The sequence below is a fragment of the Argentina anserina genome, chromosome 3 (assembly GCF_933775445.1).
Source record: "Argentina anserina chromosome 3, drPotAnse1.1, whole genome shotgun sequence".
NCBI lineage: Eukaryota > Viridiplantae > Streptophyta > Magnoliopsida > Rosales > Rosaceae > Argentina > Argentina anserina.
This window is the reverse complement of record NC_065874.1, coordinates 1,919,993-1,947,845: the sequence shown is the minus strand read 5'-3', so window position 1 is coordinate 1,947,845 and position 27,853 is coordinate 1,919,993. Positions and strand designations below refer to the sequence as shown.

Below are 27,853 nucleotides of genomic sequence, written 5' to 3'. Positions count from 1 at the left end.
TTGGTCTTGATTGCTAACTTAACCTCGTGATCTGTGTTCATCATCATTTTTTCTGTGGAAGATTTTATTATTGAGAGAAGCTAGCGGCGGATGCAATCATTCATATATTTCATGGCAATTTATTTTAGAGGCTTTATTTTAAGAATTGAAGAGAAGACCTATATATACCTACTGCTATGGCTACCCCTCAGAAGAACATGTAAAAGGACAAATGTGATGTCCAATCCAAGCAAGGGACTATATACGCAAGGGCCACACCTCTTGTATTCAAGCTTCGAATTATTTGAAGGAAGAAGGAGAACAAGGCAGTGAGGCACAGGTCCAGGTTTGGTTCTGCTTTGAAGATTCAAAAGGGACCCAGAAATGAGAACCATAATTTATACGAACATGGCTCTGTTTGTGATCGATCTCTAGTTCTCAACTCTTTGACTTGTGCAGTAGTAAATAGTGATGAACATGCATGTTTGATTCTGCTGAATATTTCGTCCGTGATTAACAGAATATGGAACACAACGACATGCCTTGCTCATGGCATTATGCGGTCTCTCCAGAACGAAGGAGATAACTAGACAAGTGATCCCAAGTATTGGCGTCTATAATTAATGTCAGTAGTGCATAATTTCTTAATCTTGGATTAAGAATTATAAAATTATAACTAAAATTCGATCTATAACATCTTTCGTTTAGTCTCGGAGAATCGTCAATATTTACCAGTATAAGAGTGATTCAAATTTGAATCTTTAGCCAAGTATGCTACTTCTATAAACACTTGATAGTATTATGTATAGTAACAATATTATGTCATTAAATCATGTGCTTGATCGGTTTCATTAATCCAATTTAATAGTGTTGTTGAACTAAGTTATTTCATAAATGAGTTATACAGATACATTGCTATATCTATTTATTTTAGTACTTTGAAGGGCTTCATCAGACAATTGACTAATCAATAGCTATGTCAAAATGCTGTGGAATACATGATAATCTCCATTATGAATGAACCGTATAGGAATATAGGATGGGACATATGCTAGTTTATGGCAATTAATTGAAATCAGATATGTCAGAAATATTGAAGAAAGATTGAATAGACATAACTATATTTGACAAACGTGCAGGTGAGGGAATTGAAATGTCAACTTTGGCTATATTCAGAAAATGAAAAAGTTCATTGAAAGCTTGAAGTGGAAATATAAAGATCAGATTCTGGAAATGAGGTTCAGAAAAGCCTCCATTAACCTGTCTCTACTGATTGCTTATATCAGATGGTCAGATGCTGGTGAAATATGATGAGATCAAGGAAGGTAATATGCATATATGGTAAGTACTTGGCTTCATGGGCATGGGTAACACTTGCTGCAAAAATTTTCCATCTAGGTAATGCCTAAAGCATGGCATTAACCACAAGTCGACCAAGAAAAAGAACAAAATAAATTATGGACCAGATGAAGTCATGTGAATATTCAGACTGACAGCATAAGAACAATCTATATATTCACTGATACTTTCGTTCATATGAATCATATGATCCGTGAAGACGGTGAAGTAACGAGCACAATGATCGATTGCGTATGAATGAGCACAAGGGTCAAATTCACCATCCATCAACTACGTTCGTAACTATAGGATGCATCGAATAAGCTTATATGTATGCTTTCCATGCATATACATGCGAGTTCAACTTGAGGCTACGAATAAAGTGTGGACACTTCTTGAGGTCTCATCTCTTTTTTATGTTCCGAGGCATTCCTTAGCTTACTACACTTCTCATGTGTGGACACTTTGCTCACTTGGTTGCTTAACTCGCTTTGATTATGGGGAAGAAGAAGCTAGAACAAAGCTAGGCTGGCCGGTAAGTCAAAATGATCATATCAGTTACTTGCTTCTTTGATAAAGCTACCAGCTATTCATAAAGAACATATTTGTTATCTAAACTAATGTTGCGTGATGTTAGCTAAACTAATCATCAGTTTCACAAGCTAAAGCATTATTCAGTTGATTGGGGACAAAGGGTTTAACTGTGCCACAAGTGAAGATATGATCGACCCCATACTCCACACTTCCACAGTGATGTATAACTCTAATTATCACGCATTGCTGTGGATAAAGATTCCTTGAAAATAATTCATCATTATGATTTATGAACTAAACTACTTATATACCTAATTTGTATATCATGTGAAAGTAGACGTAATACCACGAGACTCATAACTAGATAATCAGATCATGTATAAAGAAGTTGATATTGGTAGGATATGTTTTTTTTTAGAAGCGTTTGGTACATTATGCTGGGAGAACGAGGTGACATGTGACTGCTTCTGAAGATCTTATGCATTTAAGCTTACCGATTCTCTTTCTTGTGAGCAAAGGTATGTAGAGGACTGCTAGGATTTTTTTTTAGAGTGGATTACTCAGGGTATGACAGTATGTTATAACTCAAGATATTGTAGACGACCTGATTGCTAGGAGCCTAGGATTAAATAGATTTTCAAACAACCACAAACACTCTTCCGTAACTAAAAGCTTACACACGAATGTCTATCACTCTACAATAGAACAACCGTTATCTTCAAAAACACGTTACAAGTGAGATTCACAGTTAAACGGATCACAAAGTACCAAAATGTTGGTATGACCCTAATAACCTTTGATGGCTTTTATCCATCTCATTAATACCAGTCTGGCTCTAATTACTATGGTGAAGACTCAGGTATTAAATCGAACTTGACCATAAGAGGGTAGTCTAAACTATAATTGACACTTGTATATCACATCACCGTATCGAGTGCTGATCAATTGGTGAGCTGTTGAGCACCATATGACGCTCAATAACCATCTGGTATGACTGTTTGACCAGATCAGACGACTGTTGAGCGTCACCTGATACTCAATAACCGACGAGGCTAGTTGGAAGACCAAGAGACAAAACAAACTACGGATAGCCGAAACCAATGAACATAGATACACTTGATTGAATACGAGATACTATTGTTTTTTTGTTTGGTTTCAAAAATTTTGAATTCTTGGAGAAACGTTTTTCTTCGCTTTCAAAAAGATACAGACATATATAGAGAGACAGCAGGACCAGCACTCACTTGCTTTTCTCGAAAAGACAGTTTCAGTCCAAGTTTGTTCTTCACCTTCTGCTTCTTTTTCTTTCTCTGTCAAAACTCAAAACCCCCCAAAAACCCCAATTAAAGATTTGATTTTTCTTCGCAGTTCAGTCTCAGAATTTCAACTCTCGATCAAACCCAGTTCTCCTCTCACCTTGAAGCTTCTTTTGAGCTCTGAACTTTCGGGTTTGGTGTGGAAATTTGGGTGCTTGGAGCTTTTTCTTTCAAGGGTTTTACTGTAGAAACGTTGGGTTCTTGAAGCAGAGTACTACAATGGGGTTTAAGAGGTGGGGGATATGCATGGAGGTCTTGTTTGGGTTGGTGCTAATTCAGAGTATGGAATCTTCTGTTGTTGCTTTGACTGACCCAATAGACGGTAAGTACAACATTCTTATTATCTTAATTTTTTTTGTGCTCTAATGGTGTTCTGTTTGGTTCCTGGACAACTTGAAGTAAACTATGGCAGAATGATTTAGTAATACTCTGTTTGTCATCCCAATTTTCTCATAAGTTGGTGTTTTGCTGTTTCTGGTTCTTAAAGTATGAGGTTTTTTAAGACCATGGTAAATTTTCTGAGCTCACATTATGGAGTTTCAACTCAAGCAATGAATGGCTTATTCGCTAAAAATTAACTACAGGAAAAAAAAATTTACATCTTTATATGCTTTGGCAGAAGTCTGTGTGGTTGTGGAAAAGAATTAAAGGGAGTTATTAGCAATGAATAGCCTGTATATTAATCTAGTGAGTCAAAAGTCTCTGAGCGCCAATGATGTAAATTTAGTTATTGTTCTTACTCTTTGTGTTTGTCTTCCAGTTGCTGCAATCAATAGCCTGTATGTTAATCTTGGGTACCCACCTCTGCAAGGGTGGCTTCTTGTTGGAGGAGACCCATGTGGGGAGAATTGGCAAGGTGTTAGTTGTGTCTTCGCGAATGTAACAGCACTGTAAGTTGATTTTATTTTTTCCTAGATAGCATTAGTGATTGCTCTTATACTGTAAGACACTGAATCATGAATTCTGATCGACAGAAAGCTTAGTAGTGCCAACTTGGGAGGACAACTGGGTGATAGCCTGCAAGCCTTTGGGTCAATAATAGAAATGTGAGTCTCATTCTCTATTCAAGTTTAGCTCTTCTGCTTTTGGTTATTAAATATATAGCATAGCTCCCTATCAGGCCCATGTTTGGAAGCCTCATTTTGTTCAGACTTGTAACACCTGCTTGCTTAGTTGCAATCACCTAGTTAAATTGTGCATACATCTGTGTTGAATCTTATGAAAGTGTTGTTCTGCCTTATGTATCAGAGATTTGAGTAATAATCATATTGGAGGGAATATTCCAACACTTTTGCCTCCGACTGTCAGAAATGTGTACGTTTTCTTCCTGATTATGTTTGCCTTTGGTATAGCCTTTTGCGCAAATGTCCTTGATAAATTATTGGTTTTGCTTCTTCTGTCTTAGTTCGCTATCTAGTAATCAGCTTACTGGAAGCATCCCAGGTGGTTTGGCATTGTTATCTCAGTTGATGGAATTGTAAGTTCAATTACTATGGTGTCGTGCTATTATATTGTATAGGCATTTTTCTATGTATTTATTGCAATTGTGACTCTATATCTTTGTTGTTTCTCTCAGGTCATTAGATAATAACCATATCAGTGGAGATATACCAGATGTCTTTCAACTGCTTAGTAGTTTGACGAGATTGTATGGATTTTTTATATTTTCAGTTAGCTTTTCCTTTGTTTTTCAGTTCTTGGTCTGGGTCATGATGAATATATCACTGTGCAGGGATCTGTCCAGTAATAATTTAACTGGTCCACTAGGTCCGTCGTTGGGGAGTTTGTCATCTCTCACCACATTGTAAGTTATCTCATCATGATATACATTGGTGCTCATTTCCAGTGATATTTAAATTTCTTAGGTCTAATAATGAATAACAATTGCCGTCTCCACAACATTTCTCAATATCTTCTTACTGTCCAGTATCGTCCATAATTTTGTAACTTTTTGTTATTTTAATTGCAGGTATCTGCAGAACAATCACCTGACTGGAACTCTAGATGTGTTGCAGGATCTTCCGCTACAGGATTTGTATGTTCTTAATCCTTTATTACATGGATTCCTTATCTGTTGGTCCTTTCTTTGCATTTAGCTGTAGAATATTAAACTCTAATTTAGAAGTTAATACTAAACTCACAAATGTTATTATGCATGCAGGAATATTGAGAATAATCTATTCTCTGGGCCAATACCTGCAAAATTGCTGACTATTCCAGATTTCAGGTGAAGTAAGCTTTTCTTGTTGCTACTTTATTTATATGTGTTTATATATACATGCATATATGTTCGTGTTTGAGATATTACTTGGTGTAAATATGTTTTAAATTGAATTATTCAAAAAGTGAAAATTAGTAAAACTATTATGCTTCTCAAATTTATCTTCATCTAATTAGATCGATCCTGTGTCATCATATACTGTTGACAAGTTATGAGACCTTCTTAAATGAAAATCACAGAAATGAAGCATCAAACAATAGCATACATATATCAAGTTTTTTTTTTTATGTCATGAACTACATAGTGCCCTGTATATGGACCCACAGTAGAAAGACCAAAGACAAATTATTCAGGATAGTAGAAAGAGGGCGGGGCAACCATGTTTCCTTTCAGTAAAAGAATCCCAAAACGATTATGTTGTTCCATATCCAAGCTCCATATGTTGTCCTTTTAACCTCTAGAGTGCAGCTACCGAAGAAATGATTTTATTACAGTTGTTCCTATCTCAGGATATTATGTTGCTGGGTTTTTCTTCATTTTTTGTGGCAATGTTTCAGTTCTTTTACTTTATGTGGTCTTGTTTAAACCTCTGTTTTGTATGTGACATTTATGTGCAGAAAAGAGGGAAATCCTTTCAACACCACTATTCTTCCATCACCTCCAGCACCAGCACCAGTAGCTTCATTGATAGCTAGTCCACCTTCTTCTGGAACAGGAGTAGAGAATCCTGCTAATGGGCCCTCTTCTCTACCAAAACTCGTACCTCCTAGAACTGGAAAATCCTTAATAACTAAGCCACTCACTTGGGTTGCAATTGGAGGGGTTTCATTAGTTCTGTTATTGATTCTGTGTGCACTTGTAAGATGTTTCAAAGCAAGAAGTGTCAACAAGAAAGCAAAGAGGCATGACAGTAGTGTATATAAGCTTCCTACAGATGATACCAAATACACGCAGTCTTCACTTGAAGAAGGTCTTCAAATGGAGAAAGGTAACATTCTCAATATCCGCCTTACTTGAACATCATAATTCCCCTTTTTACGTTGCATTTAATTGTAGTGAACCTTTTTGAACTTGTTTAACAGTTCCCAAAGAGGCGATTTTGAAACCACTGGATGGATATGGAGCACAGAGCATCAGAATGGGTATGATGGCAAAACCACAAAAAGAGAAAAAGACTGATGTGAGAAGTACTGAAAGTTCAACGCATAGGAGGGATCATGAAATTGACATGACAGACACGGATGAAGTAGTTTTGCCGCCGCCACCTCCTCCATTTTTCCTTGGCAAGAAGAATACTGTAAATCCTGTTGGTCCAGCTACCACAAGCAAGCTGAAGTGTCCAAACCCTAGCTCTATGAAATTCTTCACTATCGCGCACCTTCAGCAGTATACCAGTAGCTTTTCAGAAGATAATTTTGTTGGAGCAGGCATGCTTGGCAGTGTATATAGGGCTAAGCTTCCTGATCAAAAGGTATGGTTCCTTTGATCCATGTTGCACTTCATTAACATATCTGCTCCTTTGATAATGTAGCATGTTTGTCTACTGCATTAGACCTTTGTTTAATGCTTTCGGCATATATTATTTGCTTAATTTCTGTATATAATTGAGGGTCTCTGTCAGCAGTTGTAGACTTGTAGTGATGATGCTCTTTTCATGCATTCTTTTTTAGCTTCCTCATTTTGCATGTTCATGCCCTGACAATGCTGACATCTAATGTTGGTTTTTTCTCAGCTCTTGGCAGTCAAGAAACTGGACAGTACAGCTTGCAGGCAGCAGAGTGATGAGGAATTTCTTGAATTGGTGTCTAATATCTCTGACATTAGACATGCTAATATTGTGGAACTAGTGGGTTACTGTGCAGAGCATGAGCAACGACTGCTTGTGTATAAGTATTGCAGAAATGGGACTCTCCATGACGCACTGCATACTGATGATGAAATTCATAAAAAGCTCTCATGGAGTGTGCGGATCCGTGTAGCACTTGGAGCAGCAAGGGCTCTTGAGTAAGTTGATCAATGACTCAAACGAGAGCCTCGATGGAATTCAGTATTTGGTTATATAACTTTTGTAGCAATCATCATTTCCAGATTCTCACTTGCTTTCACTTGTGGTTAAGGTATTTGCATGAGGTCTGTCAACCGCCAATGGTGCATCACAATTTCAAATGTGCCAATCTTCTTCTTGATGAAAATCTCAACGTACATGTCTCAGACTGTGGTTTGGCTCCTTTGATAACGTCTCCCTCTGTAAGTCACTAAACTTTTAGGTTTTTCAAGACAGATGATACTCGCGAATATCCTAGGTTGCACGGAATCGGATACGGGTACGTGGAAGCGAAACGTTTGGAAACGCGGAAGCGTGTTTTTCAAAAAATTTAGGAAGCGGGTACGTTTTGGAAACGTCAAAATAAAAAAAAATTATAAATATATATAAATTATACAAAAAAATAAATATAATAACAAAATTTTAATTTAAGTAATTCAAAATCTCAAATAAAAAAAACATAAAAAAACCTTTATTTTTTGGAAACTCGCGTTTCCAATTCGGAAACTCGCGTTTCCACCGCGTTTCCAATTTAGAAACTCGCGTTTCCACCGCGTTTCCAAAACTCATTTTTCTGGAAACACGTTTCCGAACGTTTCCAGGCGTTTCCGGCACGTTTCCGAGCGTTTTCGGGCGTTTCCGGCGCGTTTCCGAGCGTTTCCGGACGTTTCCGGAGTGGTTCCGGAGTGGTTCCGCTTCGGAAGCGGGAAACGTGGGTGTATGCACGTTTCCGTGTTTCCTAGCGAATATCATGAATTGACTTGTGTGTGCAACTCAAGCTATACAGTTATTTAAGATATGCTTTGGTATAACATATTGCTGATATTGCTTCTTTTTTTATTAACTCTCAGTTGGCTGGCCACCTTCTCACTGCCTATGGTTCTTCAGCACCAGAATTTGAATCAGGGTGCTATACTCGCCAAAGTGATGTCTATAGCTTTGGAGTTGTGATGTTAGAGCTCCTTACAGGACGCAAAGCCTATGACAGGTATGCAATTGTGTTAAGAATATCATATGTCCATGTCTTGTAAGTCGCTGTTACATATCGTACACCCCAATCAACCTATGTGTTTTTGTTTTGAACATTTTTGGCTATATCTAAGGTTATGTGCTTGCTGTAAAATCCTAGGTCACGGCCTCGTGGTGAACAATATTTGGTCAGATGGGCAGTTCCCAAGCTTCATGACATCGATGCGTTGTCAAGGATGGTTGATCCCTCTTTAAATGGAGCATATGCAATGAAGTCTTTGTCACGTTTGGCGGATATTATTTCTTCTTGCATACATGTAAGTTTCTGATTTCCTTACAAATTATTTGTGCAATATTCTGTCTAGTTTGTACGATGATCATATCATATAATACAGCAACTTATCTTACATCCAATCTTCTTGCAGCGAGACCCAGAATTCCGACCACCTATATCTGAAATCGTTCAAGAACTCTTGCAAATGACTTAGTCCCCTCTCCAGCAATCAATTAAACGAGGAATCAAGCTCAGAAATCAACTTTACTAACAGAGGTGGTGAGCCTGCACAAGTTGCAAGCCAGCGTATTTTCAGGGTGAAACGATTTCAATCTGTGCTTGTGTGAATATCGAGTGATCAATATAACCATTGTATAGCAGAACCGTAGTTCTGTTTCCAATTTACATCATGTATGTTCTGCTAGTATTACTGATTGGGGTAGTTGAACCATTTGTCGATTTCTTTTACTGCGTTGATCATCTGCTCTTAGGTGCTCTTATCTATCTTTTTTGTGTGGAGCTCAAAACAAAGGTTGGACAATGCTATGAGCATGTGGATGTGGTCTTTTTTTAGCCTCAGTTAGAACTATGCGTGGTTGCTAGTGGTCTGCTGGTTTTAGCTGATAGTGGTGGTGGCCGCTTATAGATCTGATAGGAGCAAAGTGAGAGACACAAAGTCAGAAATTCCTTTTATAAATTGCAAATAGGCAGAGTTGGGTGCCATGCATGATAGCTAGTTTGGTATGTCGGGTGACCATAACTGGTCCAATCTAGTACTTCTTTTCTTCCTTTATAAACCAAAAATGGAGACTCAGTGCTGCATGCTTCACACGTTGAAGCACTCCTATCAGAATCTATGTATTTTGACACACCATTTCTGTTTTGTTTTCCAGCTTCAAATTGTCTATGTGATCTGAAAATGGATTCCATGTACAGAAACACCCTCTCAAGCCTCAAGGAGGCAAGGTCATTCTTTGCACTTTCACTCCTTGGACTTCTGTCTCATTTTGTCACTTTGAGTTAATTTTTGTGCGATAAATAGAGGTCGTGACATGCGGATGGAGGTACAAGATGTTGTGTAAACTAGTCGACGGGGCGTGAGTTTGTCACATGAGAAGTTGTGTAAAAGAATATAAGTGTCACGTACAAGATGTTGATGGAGGTACAAAACTGCAAAATTCTTTATAACTAAATGCCGCGATACAGAATTCAGGCCAAAATTTGTACTGATCTCTCATATGTATCTTGGGAGATTTCGATTTCTTGGAATGTCGCAGAAGACTGAGCTTTCAGTTCACTCTTTAAACCTAAACCACAGAAGAACTGATGGCAATGGCATACAAAACCGCCAGAAGTTGCAGCCAAGTGTGTGCTTTGTGGCCGAGGCTTTTACATACTCGACCTGTAGTAGCTAGTGTCCCTTTCACTGTAACAAAGCATATATGCAAGCAATAGATATATGACTTTTGGCTTTTGCAACAAAACTACTGGGAATCGAATTGAGTTGTTCGTAATTTGCTAGACATTATTGCATTATTGGTTTAATTCCTTCCCAGTCACGTTAACTTCAGGGCTCAAAGTGATCTAATTCAAGGTGGTTGATATAGAATGAGTGAGAGCAAAACCATTCCCGATCTGAAAAGCAAACTATGATGATCACATGTAATGTTCGCTACAATTGCTAGACTTGGTGGAGTTTGAAAATTATGCATGCCAGCATCACTTTCATCTAACTAAAATGAAACTGACTCGGTGTGGATATACATCTTACTATGATTTATTTGTTGGGACATGATTCACAGTTTTAAAAAGTAAATATTGTTTCAAATATTCATGTAGCAATGTAGCATGTTGTTATTCATTTGTAGTATAATTTACTCTAGTCACTATTATAATTTTCCATTGCCAGAAGAAGTCTATAGATAACTACTTATTTAGTAACATGTATCTGTCAATTCTATACCATCCAAGAAGGTTAGAAACTGTTTTTTTAAGGAATCTATCTAGTTGTCAGTTAGGAAAATTTCCTAATCCCATATCCTATTCCCAATCCAACAAAAAAACCCACCAAATTCCCCATTATTTTACTCTACATTGTTCCATCGGCAGAAGTCTCCGGACATCGGCTATTGAAGTCTAGATTTCCAAATCCACATGGTGAGAACAAACTTAAAATAATTACTCAACAACTAAACTTCTACATTATTCAACAAATACACCCACACGACCTTTGTTTGAGCCGCCTGAAACACAAACGACACCCTCATGCTTAGCACTGGAATCTCAACTGAACGAACTTCCATCAGTCTGCGGTCGACAGATCGGAATCGCGCCCTTCCCCCCGGATTGCCATATGAGCCTAAATACTGTTTGAGTGATTGTTACTAATTCGATAACGTACTTTTTATCTTATCTCCCAAGATCAACAAAAACTACAAAAATAGAAATGAACAAAAGACACGTGTGTGTGGGGGTCATTTTAGTGCTCCCGGAGAACTACATGGTAATGTTCAGTGGTCCTCTTCGCTTGTTATATTTTGACAAATGGATTTATTACACCAAAATTATAATTATATATATTTTTATTATTTGTGAAATGACCTTTATGGGTATTGATAATTTTAAACTAGAATTTCGGATTTAGAGTTTAGGGTATAAGATTTTAGAGTATAGAGTTTAGTGTTTAGAGTTTATGGTTTAAAGTTTAGGTTTATAGTATATGGTTTTAGAGTTTAGGGTATTAGATTATAGGGTGTAGGGTGTATGATTTTTGAAAAAAACCTAAAATAATATTTGATAAAATAACTTAAATATGATTTTTTTAATTAAATCATAAATGTCAAATAATAATTGAAATGAAGTAATACCGGACATTTCCACGTATTCTCCGGATACACTGAAAAATTATCGGGGTTAAAAACTAAGGGCATTTTCGTCAGTCAATGAAAGAACCAGTACTTCTTTGAAGGCTTATAATTTCCGACAGTCACGGTCTTCTTCTTTGTCTTCTGAGATTCTCAGACCAACCACAAAAGGAGCTCTCTCTCTCTCTCTCTCTCTCTCTCTCTCTCTCTCTCTCTCTTCTCTCTCTCTCTCTCTCTCTCTTCTTTCTTTTTCTCACTGTTTGAATCTGATTTTCGATTTTCTCTCAGTATAAATTGTTCCTTCCAATCCCGAATCGAATTCCAATTTTTCTCACTTGGATTTCCTCTCACTTAAAAGCTGCTTTCAGCTTCAAGCTGAAGCTTTCCGGCCGCTGATTCGTGCTCTGGCGTCGTCTCGGCTCCGGATTCAGCTCCGCTATGGCGAAGCGTGCGTACAAGCTGCGTATCCTTTTGTTTGTTTTTGTTTGTTTGTAGTTAATTTTCGTTGAAATGCTTGAGCTCGAATTTGAATTGAGCTTGGTTTATGTATGTAAATGTTGACCTAGTTCTTCAAAGTCTTAGGGTTTCGTAGTAGTTCGGCCCGTCTTGGACTTTTCAGGCTGTTATTGACTATTTTTTTCTTGTTGAAGTTGAAGAATTTGGTTAGAGTATGAAAATGTAGGAATTGGAGATAAATATTATTTAGGAAATTAATTTTGGTGGTGAGGTGAATTATATGAAGTAGATATTTTTTGGTAATTCTGTATTGCTTAGTGTGATGATGTGATTTTTGTTTTCTGTGAAAGATGTTTTTTTCTTGACTTGATGGGATATATAGAGGAGTTTGTGGCGCATTCGGACAATATTAACTGTCTAAATATTGGGAAAAAGGCCTGCCGACTTTACGTCACAGGCGGTGATGATCACAAAGTCAATTTATGGACAATTGGCAAGCCTACTGCGTTAATGGTATTTCTCTCATTTTATGTGGCAATGTCTTTATCGTGATTGCTTTATGCTTATGGGAGTTTGTAGTTGAGGTGTTGTCGTTTTGGAAATTGGAGTACATTGCATGTTGATAGAATGGTTAGTTCTGAAACTAGTATCTATGATGTTGGTAGAATTCTCTCCCTGATGTGAAAAACTTAAGGATGCAAGTATATAAATTCATTAAATTGTAATTGAGGCTGGCCTCTTTTGGATATTAATTTATTGAGATTCCTACTACTGCTCTTTTTTTTTTATGCCATTAGTGCAGATTTGGAATTCAAAACTCCTTCTTTGATTAGCTGCATTGAAAACAATTTATGAATATCCTCTTCATGCTGGTTTTGGTCATGGAAGCATGCTTATGATTTTTTCTTCTGCTGAGCTGAGCTGTAATCTCGTAGTCAAATATTGACCACATGAATGTTTTATTTCTGGGGTAAATATGCAGAGTCTCACTGGTCATACAAGTCCAGTTGAATCTGTAGCTTTTAATTCGGCTGAAGTTTTGGTGCTTGCTGGAGCTTCTACTGGCGCTACAAAAATATGGGATCTGGAGGAAGCAAAGAGTAAGTTGTCTGTTTGATTTTTTTCCACTACTCAAATATGACTGTCTGTTTTAGAAAAAGGTCACATCTTCTAGCCCTGCAAGGCAAAATATTGATGCATGTATCACCTCCCAGACATAATCCAGAGATCTTGTATATTTTTATCTGATGGACACACACTTGATAGGCTTAGTATGATAGAGGTCTGGTATATTTTCTTGGGTTCAAGTCTTTATCTTTGTTGATCAGTGTAAACAGACCAGTAACATGGCTTTATGTTGATGAAACACAGCAATCATAATTTCTTCAGTAATCTTCTAATGTACTTGTTATTGTTTTTGAAGTGTAGTGGTTCGCACACTTACTGGGCACAGGTCCAGCGTTTCTGCAGTTGAATTTCATCCATTTGGTGAGTTTTTTGCTTCTGGCTCCATGGACACTAATCTCAAGATCTGGGACATTAGAAAGAAGGGATGCATCCACACATACAAAGGTCATACTCAAGGCATTAGTACTATTAGATTCACTCCTGACGGTCGATGGGTTGTTTCTGGTGGGTTTGACAATGTTGTAAAGGTAACATCCCTGCCATTATTCTTTCCTGGTGCGTTTGACACTCTCAGTCAGTGGCTTTCAGTGATGTTTTTTAATGACCATCGTCTTATGTTCCTGTCAATGTACACAGGTGTGGGATCTAACTGCCGGGAAGCTCTTGCATGATTTTAAATTCCATGAAGGACATATTCGGTCAATAGATTTTCATCCCCTTGAGTTTCTCTTGGCCACAGGTGAGTGACTCTAATCTGTCAGAATTAAACTAATAGTGTCATTGATATAAAGTTGGCTATGCATGTGAGTTGAGAAATGGTCAGAGATATAAATTGGGTAGCATTTTATAGGGAATTCATAATAGCCTTTCATACATCTCTAGCAAAATGAATCTTACACTTTTAAATTATTATAATTTTTTGTTTATTATTATTGTTATTTCTGGGTGGGGGAAGGAAGAGAGAGAGAGAGAGAGAGAGAGAGAGAGAGAGAGAGAGAGAGAGAGAGAGAGAGGAGATATTTCAAAAAGATTGCAATATTATAGTGAGTACTGTTAACATCACACAGAAAGGGAAAGGTTTGACCCAAAAAAAGGCCACTGATTTATTTTGATAAGTTATGCAAGCTTGCAGCCTTATTAGATACTAGTGATTTGTGTAGCTACCTTAATACTTTCTACTTTTGCTTGTCGTCCTGCAAACATAGTAACCAGTAAATTGCTTGAATGTACAAAATATGTTTCAGGCTCAGCAGACAGAACTGTGAAATTTTGGGATTTGGAAACTTTTGAACTGATTGGATCTACCAGGCCCGAGGTAATTTATGTTCATTACTAAATATCTTTACTAATTTGTTATGTCATCTCTCTCTCTCTCTCTCTCTCTCAGGATAGAGCATCATATATATCTGTATTTATGTTTTTCTAGTTAGTCTGACAGACTTTTTCTTTCTTTTGTATCCAGCCTACAGGAGTACGCTCAATTACTTTCCACCCTGATGGGAGGACAATATTTTCTGGATCGGACGACAGTTTGAAGGTTTTTATATGTCTTTCTTAATAATCAAGGGGGTTGTATTCAGTTGGGAACTTGGGATACAAACTTAATATCCCTATTTGCAGGTGTATTCATGGGAGCCTGTAATATCTCATGATTCTGTTGATATGGGATGGTCAAGACTTGCTGACTTGTGCATTCATGATGGAAAGCTATTGGGATGCTCTTACTATCGAAATTCTATTGGAGTCTGGGTTGCAGACGTTTCGGTATTCGCCTTACCTAAGACAGTATATTTTCCTTGCACCTCTTCATAATTTTAGATGGTATTATCCTCGACACCTTTGATATCTCTTCCTGTGGCAGCTTATTAAGCCATATGGAGCTGGTTCAACACCTGAGAAAAATGACTGTTTCGATGAGAAATCTCATGTAAAGTTGCAAGGAATTATGGAGAAGGTAGAGACTGGTATTAGTGGTCCGGGGTTGCGCTGTATGTCTCCTGATTATGACTCAAAGGAAGTAAAGAACATATATGTTGATTGTAAGTTTATCGTTTCCTGTTACCTTTTTATTTTATTGGTTTTATACTTTTATTCCAATTTAGTGCTTCCATACTTATTTTTTTCATTAATTTTAGACTTTTATCTAAAGCTTGTGACCATCCTCTCCATATAGTTGACTTAGGTTGTTGATTTTAGTTAATGCATTCGTTCACCCTCTTTTGTTTTGTTAAGAAATTTTGGAATGTTACCATGATAAAAAATGGAATTGGCATTAATGAAGGAGTCTAGCTGTCTGGTGTCATTATTTATGCTAACCTCTGATATTTTTTTTCTTTGTATTTCATTCTTTTTACAGTATATTGGTTCTCTAATTGTTGTATGCTTTCCTGTAAAGCTGCAGGTGGAAAGCCAATTACCTCACAGAGAATTAATTCTTCAAAAGTCTTACCTCCATTGGATTTAAAGGAAACCAGTGCTAAGAAGCAGATTCCTGCAGCAGGGTTGATCCCAAAGTCTAATGAAAAGACGGTCAATAAATCCCTGGTTATGCCTAACGTCGTGCCCCGAATCAGTCCCAATGTAAAAGACTCGGCTAACTCTGGAATAGAATCTGTTGCATTTTCCAAAACTAGGCGTGGTATGTTGCTCAGACCAGCTCATGTGCGAAGCCCATCAAATAGCAAAGTTGACATGGAGAAACTGCCATTGGCCGTTGAGTCCCTAAATTTTAGCAGTAGGACGATTAACTTAGATGATGCAGGAGGTCTCAGTTCCCAAATCAAATCTGTATCAAAAGATAGTGATAGTGAGTCCTGTAAGGACAAGCATTCTGCAATCAAGAGTGTGGAAGAGAAATTTGAAGCAGTTTCATCACTGAAGAGGCCCTCTGATAAGGAAACCAGTAAGTTCTGGCCCTTCTAGTAAAGTCCAGTCAGCATATAGTTCATTCTATTTTATTCACTGTTATTCTTTATTCTTTAGTTTGACAGTATTCTAATGTTAGTTGACTGATTTTGTTAATGTTTCAGGAAATGGATCCCTCAATAACAGCAAGGAAAGCCCTGTTAAAGTTGTCAATGGAGGTTTGTTAATGCTTACTTGATTTCTGGTTCTATACAACATAGTGGAGGATGCACTTGATTTCTTAATATTCTACTTTTTGGTAGTTGCTGTTGTATCAGGAAGGACTCGCACCCTGGTTGAGAGATTTGAAAGGAGGGAGAGATTTAGTAGTGATGACGATCAAGCAACTGGCATAATTGGCCCAGTGATACCTGAATGTCAAGCGACCAGTGTATCTTGTACTGTGATACCTGATGATCACGCAAGTAGTATATCTAGTCCTGTGATGCCTGAAGATCAAGCAACTAGCATATGCAGTCCAGTGATACATGAAATGGACAAAACATTCACCGTGCAGGTATCTTCTATCCCTAAACATTGCTAATCTAAAACTTCAACTGACCATGGTAGTGGAATCGAGAAAATTTTAAGTTTCAACTTCCAATTAATATAGAAGAATCACTGCTGTTGAACCTTCAGGCTTAATCAGATCGTTTCTTGATGCAGTCTGTTTAGTTTTATCTTTCTTATATATATTAAAATTTGTACATTAAGTACTATATATATGGTATTGAATAAGAACCTTAAGAGAAATGGGGCAAACAATAAGAACCTTAATGTTTAAGCATGTCTCTATTTTATCAGTCTGAAACATGATCTGTAATTCTTGTTTGGTTAGCGAGAAGAACCTCATATTTCTGGGAGGGACATGTCATCTGCAAACAACGATCCTACTGAAGATCTGATGCAAACTCATGATGCATTCCTAAGTACCCTTCGATCCCGCCTGACAAAATTGCAGGTACATATATCTTGTGGTGTGTGTTTGTGTTATTCATGAGTAATACAATCTGCTGTTTAACTTATCTGAGATATAGTTTCTGTTGTGACTGCAACCTAATAACAAAACCTTCACCACATAATCTTGTGGAGTGTTGGAAGCCTGAATTTTGTTTTCAAATTGTCTCCAATCTAGTGTTCTGTAGTCTATACTAATGCATACTATTAGATGCATATGAAATGCTTCATTGATTAAGACGATTTTACGCTAGAATAAAGTATAGGTGCAATGTCATAGCAGTTAATGCCTTCCCCTGCTGGGATTAGTTGTATTTGAATTACTTGAGTACATCACTGACGTTGGCCCCATTGTGCAAACTGCAGGTGGTGAGGCATTTTTGGGAACGAAATGATATTAAAGGTGCCATCAGTGCCATCAGAAAACTGCCAGATCACGCGGTGGGTATTTATCGGACAATTTTGTGTGTGTTACTTGTACTGATCCCGCTGGGCTCAAATGTCTGGTATTTTATCTGCATATTTGGTTATCTAATAATGATCTGATCATGGTGCAGGTACAAGCAGACGTTATTAGTGTTCTCCTGGAGAAAATGGATATACTGACATTAGATCTCTTTTCGTGTTTGCTGCCTGTGCTACTGGGCTTACTTGATAGCAAAATTGAGAGGTAACTATTTAATGGATGAGGTACCCTGAGAGTACTAGGATTTTTTGGGGAAGTGTTGAAATCTGACACATGAGAATCGCTACTATCTGTGGTTAATAGTGAGTACTGACATAGGAACAAAACTACTCTTCTAACTGTTTCCAATAAGCAAGGATGACTCCATTTTAATATCGGAGTCAGATTGTAGCTTCGTAAATTCTTCAGATAATTGTAGGGAGATGACTACCTTTAAAAGAAACTAATTTTAACATGATGCTGTTAGGAGTACGGATACAGTCTTTTGTACTAGTCTTGGGGAATAAATTTCTTGATGATATATTATAAATACCATCGTGAAATCTTCCTGACCGATAACACTCATGCTTTGTATTACTTGAATTAAATCATATAGTTGTTGATTTGGTCTTCATGATAAAAGGTCTATGTCAAATTCCAATCATAGAATTATTGGTGGGAGTCCTGTTTCTTACATGAATATATAATTTCACAAATGTGCAGGCATGCAAATGTGTCATTGGAGATGCTGTTGAAGCTAGTAGCAGTCTTTGGCCCAGTGATACGATCTACCATTTCAGCACCTCCAGCGGTCGGGGTCAATTTAGTGGCAGAGCAAAGGTATTACCGCACACTTGCTACTTGTTTTGAATTAATGTTTCCAGGTAAACCAAGTTGTGATTCAGTATGTAATTTGAATACAGGCTGGAATGCTGCAAACAATGTTTTATACACCTGCAAAAGATTCAGAAAATTCTCCCCGTCTTTGTAAGGTTAGATCATGACTTCAACTATCTGGTAGTACACTTCTATAGAAATAGTTCTATAAAATTATGAGTGATTTTGGCTTTCCAACTTGCACTCCTCATGTAAATGATTCAAATCTGGAGTGCAAGTTGGACCAAATGCTACCTCAGTTTCTGCTGAATTAATGATCTGCAGTAATATTTTGCATTAAAATTCTGATATTGGAATTGGAATTGCCTTATGGAAATTTTTGTTATTCCTTTTCCTTTAGATGGTACATATAGTAGCTATTCAGCCTTAAAGATATATGGTCAACTTAACATACCTGTGTCACTGTCATTTGGACATGATTTCTAATCTAGTTGAAAATATAGTGATTGCAGCTCAGAAAGTTTATCATGTTATTTTGTAGCTATTCAGCCTTAAAGATATATGGTCAACTTAACATACCTGTGTCACTGTCATTTGGACTTGATGTCTAATCTAGTTGAAAATATAGTGATTGCAGCTCAGAAAGTTTATCATGTTATTTTGTTTGTAGGAAGGGGGGTGTGCTGGCAAGATGTGCTAGAGAACTGAATCTAATTCTTCAAGAGTCGTGACAGATACCGTCGGTCAATCTTTCCGAAGTGCAAAGAGGTCTCTTTGCTGATATAACGTGTAACAGAATTGCATACAACACATCCATGCTGAGTCACAGTTCCTATCAGAATATCTGTCTCAATGCTCTACCTCCTCTAGTTCATCTTCGGTATCATTCAATATGGTAGACTGGAGCTCAGGAATTTTGTCAGACAACGAGTAAAACAATATTAGTCTTGCCTGAGGAGCTTGAAGACAGAAGTAGTCATCCCTTCCTACAATCATCTTTGGCATTGCTTAATATTGTAGAGCCCAAGAATTTTGTCACCTGAGGCGCTTCCAAGACAGGAGAAGCAATCCCTGCAGTATTTGCCGTCCGGCGGTTGCGTAAATTCTCCTGGTTTTGATAATTTTAATCACTTAATGTTGGAGCTAGCATTCTCATATATGTATGTGCATTGCAATGTAGATATAAATATAAAAACACATTCCTTTCAAGCTTGGCGATTTCCTATTGGCATTTAGCGAACTGCATTGGCTAGTAATATCCAGGCTCTTATACAGATTGGATTTAATGTCTTTTACACAATTGAATAGAACTTTTACTCAATGACAATATACTGTGGTCAAAGTGGTCACGGTGTACTTTCTGCTGTTTTCTAAGAAAGTACGTGAAATGAAGTTGGAATATTGAATACATCTGATCTGGTTTCAAATCAAGGCCTTAGCCTTCACTCAGATCTATATATATATATAAAGGCCCCTCTCATAGTTATTGATCCTTCAAAAACCCAACATCTCTTCCTCTTCGGCGCCGCACTTGTTTCCTGGTTTTCTTTGTTTCCTCTCTCGATCTGTGTCTCAAAATTCTTTTTCCATTTGTATGATAATGGACGCTTTGTTCAAGCAGTCCATTGCACGCTAGTTTTTGTTTGGGATGAGAGGAATAGGAAAGAAGTTAGCAAGTCGAATCCGAGATAGCAGACCAAAAATATGTACAGATTCGCGGTGAGATCGACCAAGACGATGCCTCCGACGCCCAGAAGCTCCTGAACTGAATGAAGGTGAACCCTACCAGGAGATTGAGCACCTTCCCCGGAGTACATCTCAGGAGCTGGCTCTGTGCAAAAGCTTGCACATCTTGGAGGTTTGGCCACACCATAGTCGGATGAAGCAAGCTCTTCAGTTGGGAAACTGGCGAAATCCAAGTTGGTTCTTGGGTGGGAGTTCAAGATGGCGGTTTCAAACTGGGTTGGGGTTGTTTCCAAAGAGTGTGCTCCTTAATCTATGCGAGTCCAAGTTGAGAAGTTTAATTGAGGTGGAACAAAAAATGAATATGGAACACCAAGATATCACTGCTTATGCTCCAGTTCAAGAAGATGCGATGGTTGATTGTACCTCCTTGATATTGGTTTAGTTCTTCTTTGGGATTCGATGAAATGATTGGACTGTATTTTTGTATGCAGAAAAACAAGTTTGTATGAATCAAATTGTTCCATATATAAATTTTTGACCATGAAAGCAATACCAAAAGTCAAGTTGATATATGTCTCCGGACGCTCGGCCTTCAAAAACCAGCTAGCTAGATTGTAACATGATAATCGTAAAGGTCATGAACCAAGTTTTACACTCGGTCTCAGAAAAATACCTTTGCCTAAGAACACGATCTACAACAGAATACAATAACAGATGTAGCTTACTACGTCACAGCCGCATTTGCATCACAAGAGAATATGCACGAACGATACAGTAGAGTATCACAACAGGCATAGATCAAGACCTACAGCCACCACCACTCTTGACGGTTAAGAGTGTTTCCTACAGTCATTCAGAAACAGACGCATACAAATCTAATGCAGATCAAATAGATATCCAGCACATCCTGAGATCTATTCACAGTTACTCTAGTGGGATCTCATTGTGATTTGGAGTAACTCCCTCATGGGATATATAGGCTCACTGAATTAGAGCCTGACACACTTGGACATGTATGAGTGTTACTCGATAAGCAGCATGCCTAAAGGACTTGCTTTGCTCTCTAACCTCTAAGTGCTCAAAGGGTTCGTGATTAGTACAAGGTCCGGTGGCAATGACTGTAAGCTAGATGACTTGTCAAAATTGGAGTATCTACGGAAGCTGATTGGTATCGACATAGACGCAAATGAAGCTGAAACAGCAGAAAGAGATCTGAATTCTTTAGCAAAGTTCAAAAAGCTCCGATCACTGTCTATATCATGGTCACGAATATATGTCATGCCTGCTACTCAAACTCTCCGAACTGTCAAGACTATCCAAAGGACTATCACCAAGAAGCTAAGCAGAACGAAAAGAATAAACAAAGCGGCCTTCAATGATGTCAATGGCTCCGGAGTCTCCACTAGCTGCTCCTTTGGAGAAATTAACTTGACCTCCATTACTATTCCCTGATTCTCAAATGCCAGAGTGGTTAAAGCCAACGCTTCTCGGTAACCTAAAGAAGCTCTATATCAGAGGAGGAAACCTCTCAGATCTTGGTCAGAATGGCATCAAGTGTCAATGGAATAATGTTCAAATAGTACGCTTGAAGTTCTTAAAAGAATTAGAAATGAATTGGGGAAAGCTGCAAGGATTGTTTCCGGAATTGGTTACTTGGAGATAGTCGAGTATTCTAAACTTTGTTTCGACCAATGTCATGAGAATGGACTGTGGAAAAAAGAAGACTCGGAGCAAGTAGAATCAACGAGTTGCAATGCTTAGCAAATCATCCCATTTCTTGCTGAAAGTATGTTTCCGTTACCAAATTTTAGTTCATTCAAATCCAAGCCTTCAAGGTTATGAGTTACTTAAAACTTTTATTCACACTTAATGTTTTGTTTGATCTAACACTGCTTCAAGTTTGGGATCTTTTATTCATACTTCTTTAATCAATTAGACCTAAAATGCGTTGTGAAGATGAAAACAAAAATACCTCAAGACATGCATCTTTTTAGTCGAAATCTAATGTGAACCCTCTATCTAATAATAGAAAGTTGAACCCAATGTAACATGTTGTCTCAGTTTTGGTTCGTATGTAAATCCCTTGATCGATCTCTCTCATTTTTCATTTCAACCTGGTTTACGTTTATTCTCGTCCACCTCAACAGAATACTAGAATCCCTCAACACCTTGTCTCACGCATACTATAATTGAGCTTCCCACAAACGACCCCCGCCAATACCACCTTTCATCCGAGACCGCCTTTTCAGACACCCAGAACGAGGCTTTGGCCGACTTTCGTCTCTTCCATTTCAATTCAGACACGGCGGTTGATGCGAAGGCGGAGGCTAACGTGAGCCGGGTGCGTAGAATAAGAGAATAGGGAAGGTGGTGGTGGTGGTGATACATGGGAGCCGTGCACGTAGAGGGCGAAGATGGTGACGGAGGTAATAGGAGAGAGCAGGTGGGGCACATGGCTTGAGCTTCTCTTGGCTGGGGCCGTAATCAGATACGGCACCCGTGATTGGAACCTCGTCGCCGCCGAGCTCCGAGCCCGAACCGTTTGCCCATACGCATTTACACCCGAGGTCCATTTTTTATATATTTAAAATCTAAAATTCAATTGTTGTTATGAAAACATATGTGGCATATCTGTTTTGGTTTTATTTAATTTTTTTTCTTGTTCATTATTTGAAGTTGAAATGTGGGGAAATAGTCTACCCTAGGATTTATATCTGTTAAGGAGCTTGTAGATTTTGTGTTTTCTTCAGTTGGGTGACTTGGTTAAGTCCATAAATAGTTATGGCTAAAAACTGGTGAAGGTGTAACTTGTAAGTCAAGTTACTCTCAAAGTTATTGCTTTGTCAAGTGCTGCTATCTAGGGTTTTCATATATGTGGCTGCTTTCTTGGTTTTAGTATTGTGGGCTGATTCGATGTGCTTGTGCATTGCTTTTAGGTTTGTAAAGCCAAATATGAGGATTTACAAAAGCGTTACTCTGGATGCAAGTAAGCTGATCGATTTAGTTCTTCTGAGTATATGTTTCTCACTTACAGCTTACTGTTTCATTTACCGTTCAATTTTCTGGATAGTTTTGACGTACTGGGTGGAACGATTACATTTCTGAGTTGGTTACATGTACGTTCATCTTATGTTTTTCGCAGTGCGTGGTTTGAGGAACTACGAAAGAAACGAGTGGAAGAGTTACGGAAAGCTCTAAAGCAATCTGAGAATTCAATAGGGTGAGTTAGGCTCATTTCCTCGTGTTTTCAGGAGGTTTATGTTTACATAGTAGTAAGAAAAAGCCGGTCTTTGTCCCAATTGGTATTTAGAAGAATTAGATCAATTGGCTTGAACATGTCATAAGTTGAATTTAGAAAAAGACGGCACTTTTTAATTGATGAGAGCTTTGATCTAAAATGCATGCCATTCAAAAACATTAGTAGATTACCATCTCAATGTGTCTCTCAGGGGTGTTGTAGAGTTGGCTAAAGCCTCTGCCTATGTGTTTGTGTTGATATCTACTCAATGGGGCTGTTACAGGTCTTTAGAATCAAAACTTGAATTTCTCAAAACTGAGAAAGGAGAAGGTGGTGGCATCAACAATGGCTCCGGCCAAACAGTATCACCTGTACCTTCTAAAAAATCAGAGGAACGTTACCCTTTTGGTAAAGAGGTTTCTAAGGATGAGCCATCCGCCGGCAGTTTCACATATGAAGCCTTAACAAGCTGCTCACCGGAATGCCAGATACCAGCTACTGTGTCAGCTGAAGACACAGAGACTAGACGAGAAGTTCCACAATCATCCAAGTATGAGAAAATCTCAATAGGGGCTTTTTATGGTGGACTTGGAGGGACTCTAAGAAAGAGAAGGGGCAAGAGGAAGAGGAAAGATTGTAGTAGGGATGTGAAGGAGGCGAGTGTTGGGGAAAGTGGATTTTTGGATTCAATTGATGCTGTAACTGCCGTGCCGTGCACCGAACGTTCTACCAGCGAGTGTCGTGAGGATTTGGGATCTTCTGGTGCAATTGATTGGAGCAGAGGTGTGACCAAGGATGGAACTAACAATGTACTAGATGTTTTCCATAAAATTTTGGAACATAAAAGTGCTTCTGTATTTCGGCATCGACTTGATAGCCAGGTATGGATAGTATTGGACGCTTTTCAACTAGATAATGATCTCTACAACTATACTTAATCTTCCTTATTTTCAATACAGAAGAGAAGAAGGTATAAGAGAATGATCCGTAGGCACATGGATTTTGACACAATAGGATCACGAATTGCAAACCACTCTGTCAAGTCAGTTAAGGAGCTGTTTCGAGATCTGTTGCTGCTCGCCAACAATGCCCTAGTGTTTTACTCCAAGAGTACACGCGAATACAAATCGGCTTTGCTTCTCAGGGACCTCATTACCAAAACATTGCGGCAGTATCTGAAGGATTCATTCAGCAAGGCTACCTCTGCTAACCTATCTTCCAATACAATAGCTCGTAATCCGCCAGTTAAACCTAGAAGTGCTCGCCCTGGTAACCGAAAGCTGTCGAGAAAAGCTACCAATGCCGGGAAGGCTGCTGCTAAGTCTTCAAACAGAAGTAGGAAAGCTGGTAATGCTAATGCAGATTCCTCTCCTTCAGTAGAATCTTATGTTGTGGCAAAAAGGGCGTCTGGTAATAGAAGAAAAGTGGGACGTAACACTGTTGCTCAGCAATATGTAGCTCCCGTGAAGGGAAGGAAAAAATGTCGCACATAGTAGATGGTAGCTATAAATTGGGAGTGTAGCTAGGGATCTAGAGTACAAAACATTCCTGTTTCAGATATTAGGACTACAATTGTAAAATGGACAACAACAGTCAAGAGAAATTAAAATTTTGTTTCATCTGTATTATGTGGTGAACACTTGGTAATCTCTTATTCTCTTTTAGATGAATCTCACAGTCATTGATAGTCATGTATATTTTCATTTTGTAAATCAATGACTGCAATTGCGTACCAAACGATATACCCATCAATTTCAACTTCTTAACACGAAAATGGATATTGGACATAACATTCATTTAAGATCACACAATAACATATATGTCGAGTCGTTACTTTTGCCGCAAATGATGAGCTCATATCCAGCGTGAAGCTTCACTCTCAGAGTGAAGCTTCACTCTGGATAGAGATATATATATATATATATATACAGTCTTTATCCAGAGTGAAGCTTCACTCTGAAATTACAGAATGAAGTTTCAATTTTGGCACACTTTTCGGTCAATTTTTTTCACCATAAGCGATTCAATAATTAGGTATGCTATTCAAGATCATCTCTACAAAGTTTCATCTAATTTGACAATTGTTTGAGTTTTCAAAATTGAGATTTACACTAACGGTTCACGTTGAACAGTTTTAACTCATTTATTGATTTAATTTAATTTCAATACCTTGGCGATAACCGAATTGGATGAAACTTTGTATAGATGATCTTCAATATCATACCTAAATATTGAATCATTTGTGATGAAAACATTTGATTGAAATATGTGCTAAAATTAGAACTTCACTATGTAATTTAAGAGTAAAAGTTCACTCTGGATAAAGACTATATATATATATAATTAAGCACAGTTAGATAGATGTCGATAGAATGTTACAAAATGATTTTGGAGCAATTCATTGTAAACCACAATTTATATAAGCAAGAGTAGGTGAAACTCACCTATTAGTTTTGACAGTCTCATAGGTCATAAGGATGTTAGCCATGCACGAAAACTCCGTTTAGGGTTGTCAATGATTTGACCCCTTCGATTATTAGTTTCAGCCATCCTAGTAACATGTTTTAAACCAAGCTCTCTAGCCCCCTTTCATTGACTGTGATAGGGAAAGCGGTTTCCTTTTTTCCCGATGGAGAAAGGAAAACGTGGTGTGCGTGGGAATTGGTAATGTTTGACTAGAAGGGAACATAAAACCACTTCAACCTCCCGAACAACTCTTAACCATCACTCTCTATCTAATACAGAATTACAAAGCTAAACCACACAAAACCAACAACTAGATATATCAAATCCATCATGCATGTGAATTTAGAAAATATCAAACTGCTTCCCCCAACTTTCTCACCAACTAGGGCCATTCCGGCAGCAACACGTACTATTGCCTTTTGGGAACTTAACTTAAGCCAAAAGAAAAAGAAAGGATTATCTATCAGTATTTGGTTTATCTCTTAATTAAATTGGATGATTAGGATCATACCATTACCATGGGAGTGACCATATAATATAGATCGTGCATCTCCATATTTTGTTTATCAAATTATTATGTATTAGGATTATGTATTATTGGATGATCGATAACGTGTTCCTCCAACTGCTCATCTTGAAGTCCTCGCATTTTATATTTGTTTAAACCTTCAAATAAGTCTAAGATTTTGATGAGCCAACTCTCTCAGTCTCTGTTTTAAGGTTTCCAGCAGACCCACGTAATGTGGTTAATAATAAGAAGAATATGTGTCAGAAATAAAGAGCCTCAAAATCAACGAGATTTGACTCAGTTGGTAAGGGCGGACTTTGAAATGTACCACCCACACAGGTTCGATCCCCGCTGCCAGCAGGTCTCGTTGGATCGCGATTTGTAAATTCTCCTGCGAAAATCCATACCCGAAGGTTGTGTGACAGGTACATGTCCGTCATAAATCATTTTAAAGTTGAGATTGTGGGTATACCCTGTCGATGGTGGTGTAGCGTAACCAAGCTCTCACCAACATTTTTTTGTAACCAAAAAAATAATAATAATAAAGAGCCTAATAATGAGCAATAGGACAATCAATATCTTAAACTAGTGACAATCTTCATTAGAAACTAATTTTACTTGCTAGTCTGATTACGTTAGAAATCAGGAATCTCATTTGCGGCAATAATGGTTCATTAATAAATACAATAATATGTAATAATCCATCATTGTCGTAAACTACAGCATGATTGTGAAGTCTTCTCTTATCTTCCAGTAACAAAATAACAAAAGGTCCCCTACTATCTTTAATCGATATCTTATCCCTTAAAATTGAAAACAAACAATGTGAGATTTCTTACAGAAGTAAAAGAAGGGCCACCGGAACCGGAAAATTCCAAGATGGGTTTGGACTTTGGAGTAAGACAAACCATGACACTTGACCACACAGGTTGCTATCTGTATATCTATGTTGAAGCATTTTCAGAATGTAGGAAAATAACGAGTACCCAATTCACTGTAACTAATTAATTCTCAATTCCTTATTTAGTTTCCATATCCGATCACATATCACGGTTCTGTATCTACAAACTTAAGACCCAAATTATTTATATTGATTGTATAATCTTTAAAATGTACGTAAGATAATCATTTTATTAAATAATTTTCCTTTCACATATCGTAGTTTCTAATCGCCAAGAGTTAGTGGACGAAGTTTAAGTAACGATTGTTCATTCATCATAGTTCTTAACATAAAAAACTTTCGAGCATTATCCTCATTTTTAGTCCTAAAAAATGAAATTTATATCCACTCACTAATCATGATTTTTTTCCGATGAAATTAGTCACGATTCCTTATTTAGAAAATTCAACACCAAATTTTCCACATTTATTGTCTCAATATATAATTTATACATATTTTTTTTAAAAAAATTAAGAATTATATCTCATTTAAAATACACATATAAAAAATTGCTTAAAATTAGCGAATAAAATTGAACTAACACGATTGTGCGACTCATGAGTCACTAATCAAAGTTCCTAAAATAGAAAACTTCCTAAATAACACCCTTATTGAGGTTAATTTCGACAGCAGTCGTTGGAAAAATCATCATCTAGCTATTTATTTCGTATGATCGTATCTCTCTGTAGAATTAGTAAATCAAACTTGACGGGCTAAAATATCGAGTTGTATAACACTGAGAATTAAAT

At 37.6% G+C, this 27,853-nt stretch overlaps 3 protein-coding genes and 1 pseudogene across 6 annotated transcripts; all 4 read left to right on the top strand.

Annotated features, from left to right (window-relative positions):
• The first annotated feature begins 3,111 nt into the window (after positions 1-3,111).
• Positions 3,112-9,157, top strand: LOC126785691 (protein STRUBBELIG-RECEPTOR FAMILY 3-like). The gene is made up of 16 exons (XM_050511314.1): positions 3,112-3,489; positions 3,928-4,057; positions 4,142-4,213; positions 4,416-4,481; positions 4,573-4,644; positions 4,744-4,815; positions 4,900-4,971; positions 5,137-5,202; positions 5,329-5,394; positions 6,006-6,376; positions 6,471-6,859; positions 7,121-7,392; positions 7,506-7,635; positions 8,284-8,420; positions 8,562-8,718; positions 8,827-9,157. The coding sequence occupies exons 1-16, from the start codon at positions 3,387-3,389 to the stop codon at positions 8,887-8,889; spliced, it is 2,238 nt and encodes a 745-aa protein (XP_050367271.1). The 5' UTR covers positions 3,112-3,386; the 3' UTR covers positions 8,890-9,157.
• A 2,606-nt stretch (positions 9,158-11,763) lies between these two features.
• On the top strand, positions 11,764-19,679 carry LOC126789401 (katanin p80 WD40 repeat-containing subunit B1 homolog KTN80.2-like). 4 transcript variants are annotated; one of them, XM_050515547.1, is made up of 18 exons: positions 11,764-12,002; positions 12,378-12,508; positions 12,978-13,095; positions 13,424-13,650; positions 13,760-13,862; positions 14,368-14,438; positions 14,586-14,660; positions 14,744-14,887; positions 14,985-15,162; positions 15,519-16,025; positions 16,153-16,206; positions 16,306-16,544; positions 16,866-16,988; positions 17,351-17,425; positions 17,542-17,654; positions 18,153-18,269; positions 18,353-18,421; positions 18,937-19,679. In XM_050515547.1, exons 1-18 carry the CDS (start codon positions 11,978-11,980, stop codon positions 18,995-18,997), a joined length of 2,430 nt encoding a protein of 809 aa, XP_050371504.1. In that variant the 5' UTR covers positions 11,764-11,977; the 3' UTR covers positions 18,998-19,679. The 4 variants fall into 4 exon arrangements, with proteins under 4 accessions (XP_050371504.1, XP_050371503.1, XP_050371502.1 ...); XM_050515546.1 differs by having other exon boundaries at positions 15,525-16,025; positions 16,291-16,544; positions 18,937-19,677; XM_050515545.1 differs by having other exon boundaries at positions 16,291-16,544; positions 18,937-19,677.
• A 466-nt stretch (positions 19,680-20,145) lies between these two features.
• Positions 20,146-21,713, top strand: LOC126789603 (uncharacterized; annotated as a pseudogene).
• Positions 21,714-22,366: 653 nt separating this feature from the next.
• On the top strand, positions 22,367-24,797 carry LOC126789602 (uncharacterized). Its single transcript, XM_050515803.1, has 6 exons — positions 22,367-22,492; positions 22,889-22,938; positions 23,095-23,172; positions 23,474-24,071; positions 24,150-24,537; positions 24,727-24,797. Exons 1-6 carry the CDS (start codon positions 22,367-22,369, stop codon positions 24,795-24,797), a joined length of 1,311 nt encoding a protein of 436 aa, XP_050371760.1.
• The last annotated feature ends 3,056 nt before the right edge of the window (positions 24,798-27,853 follow it).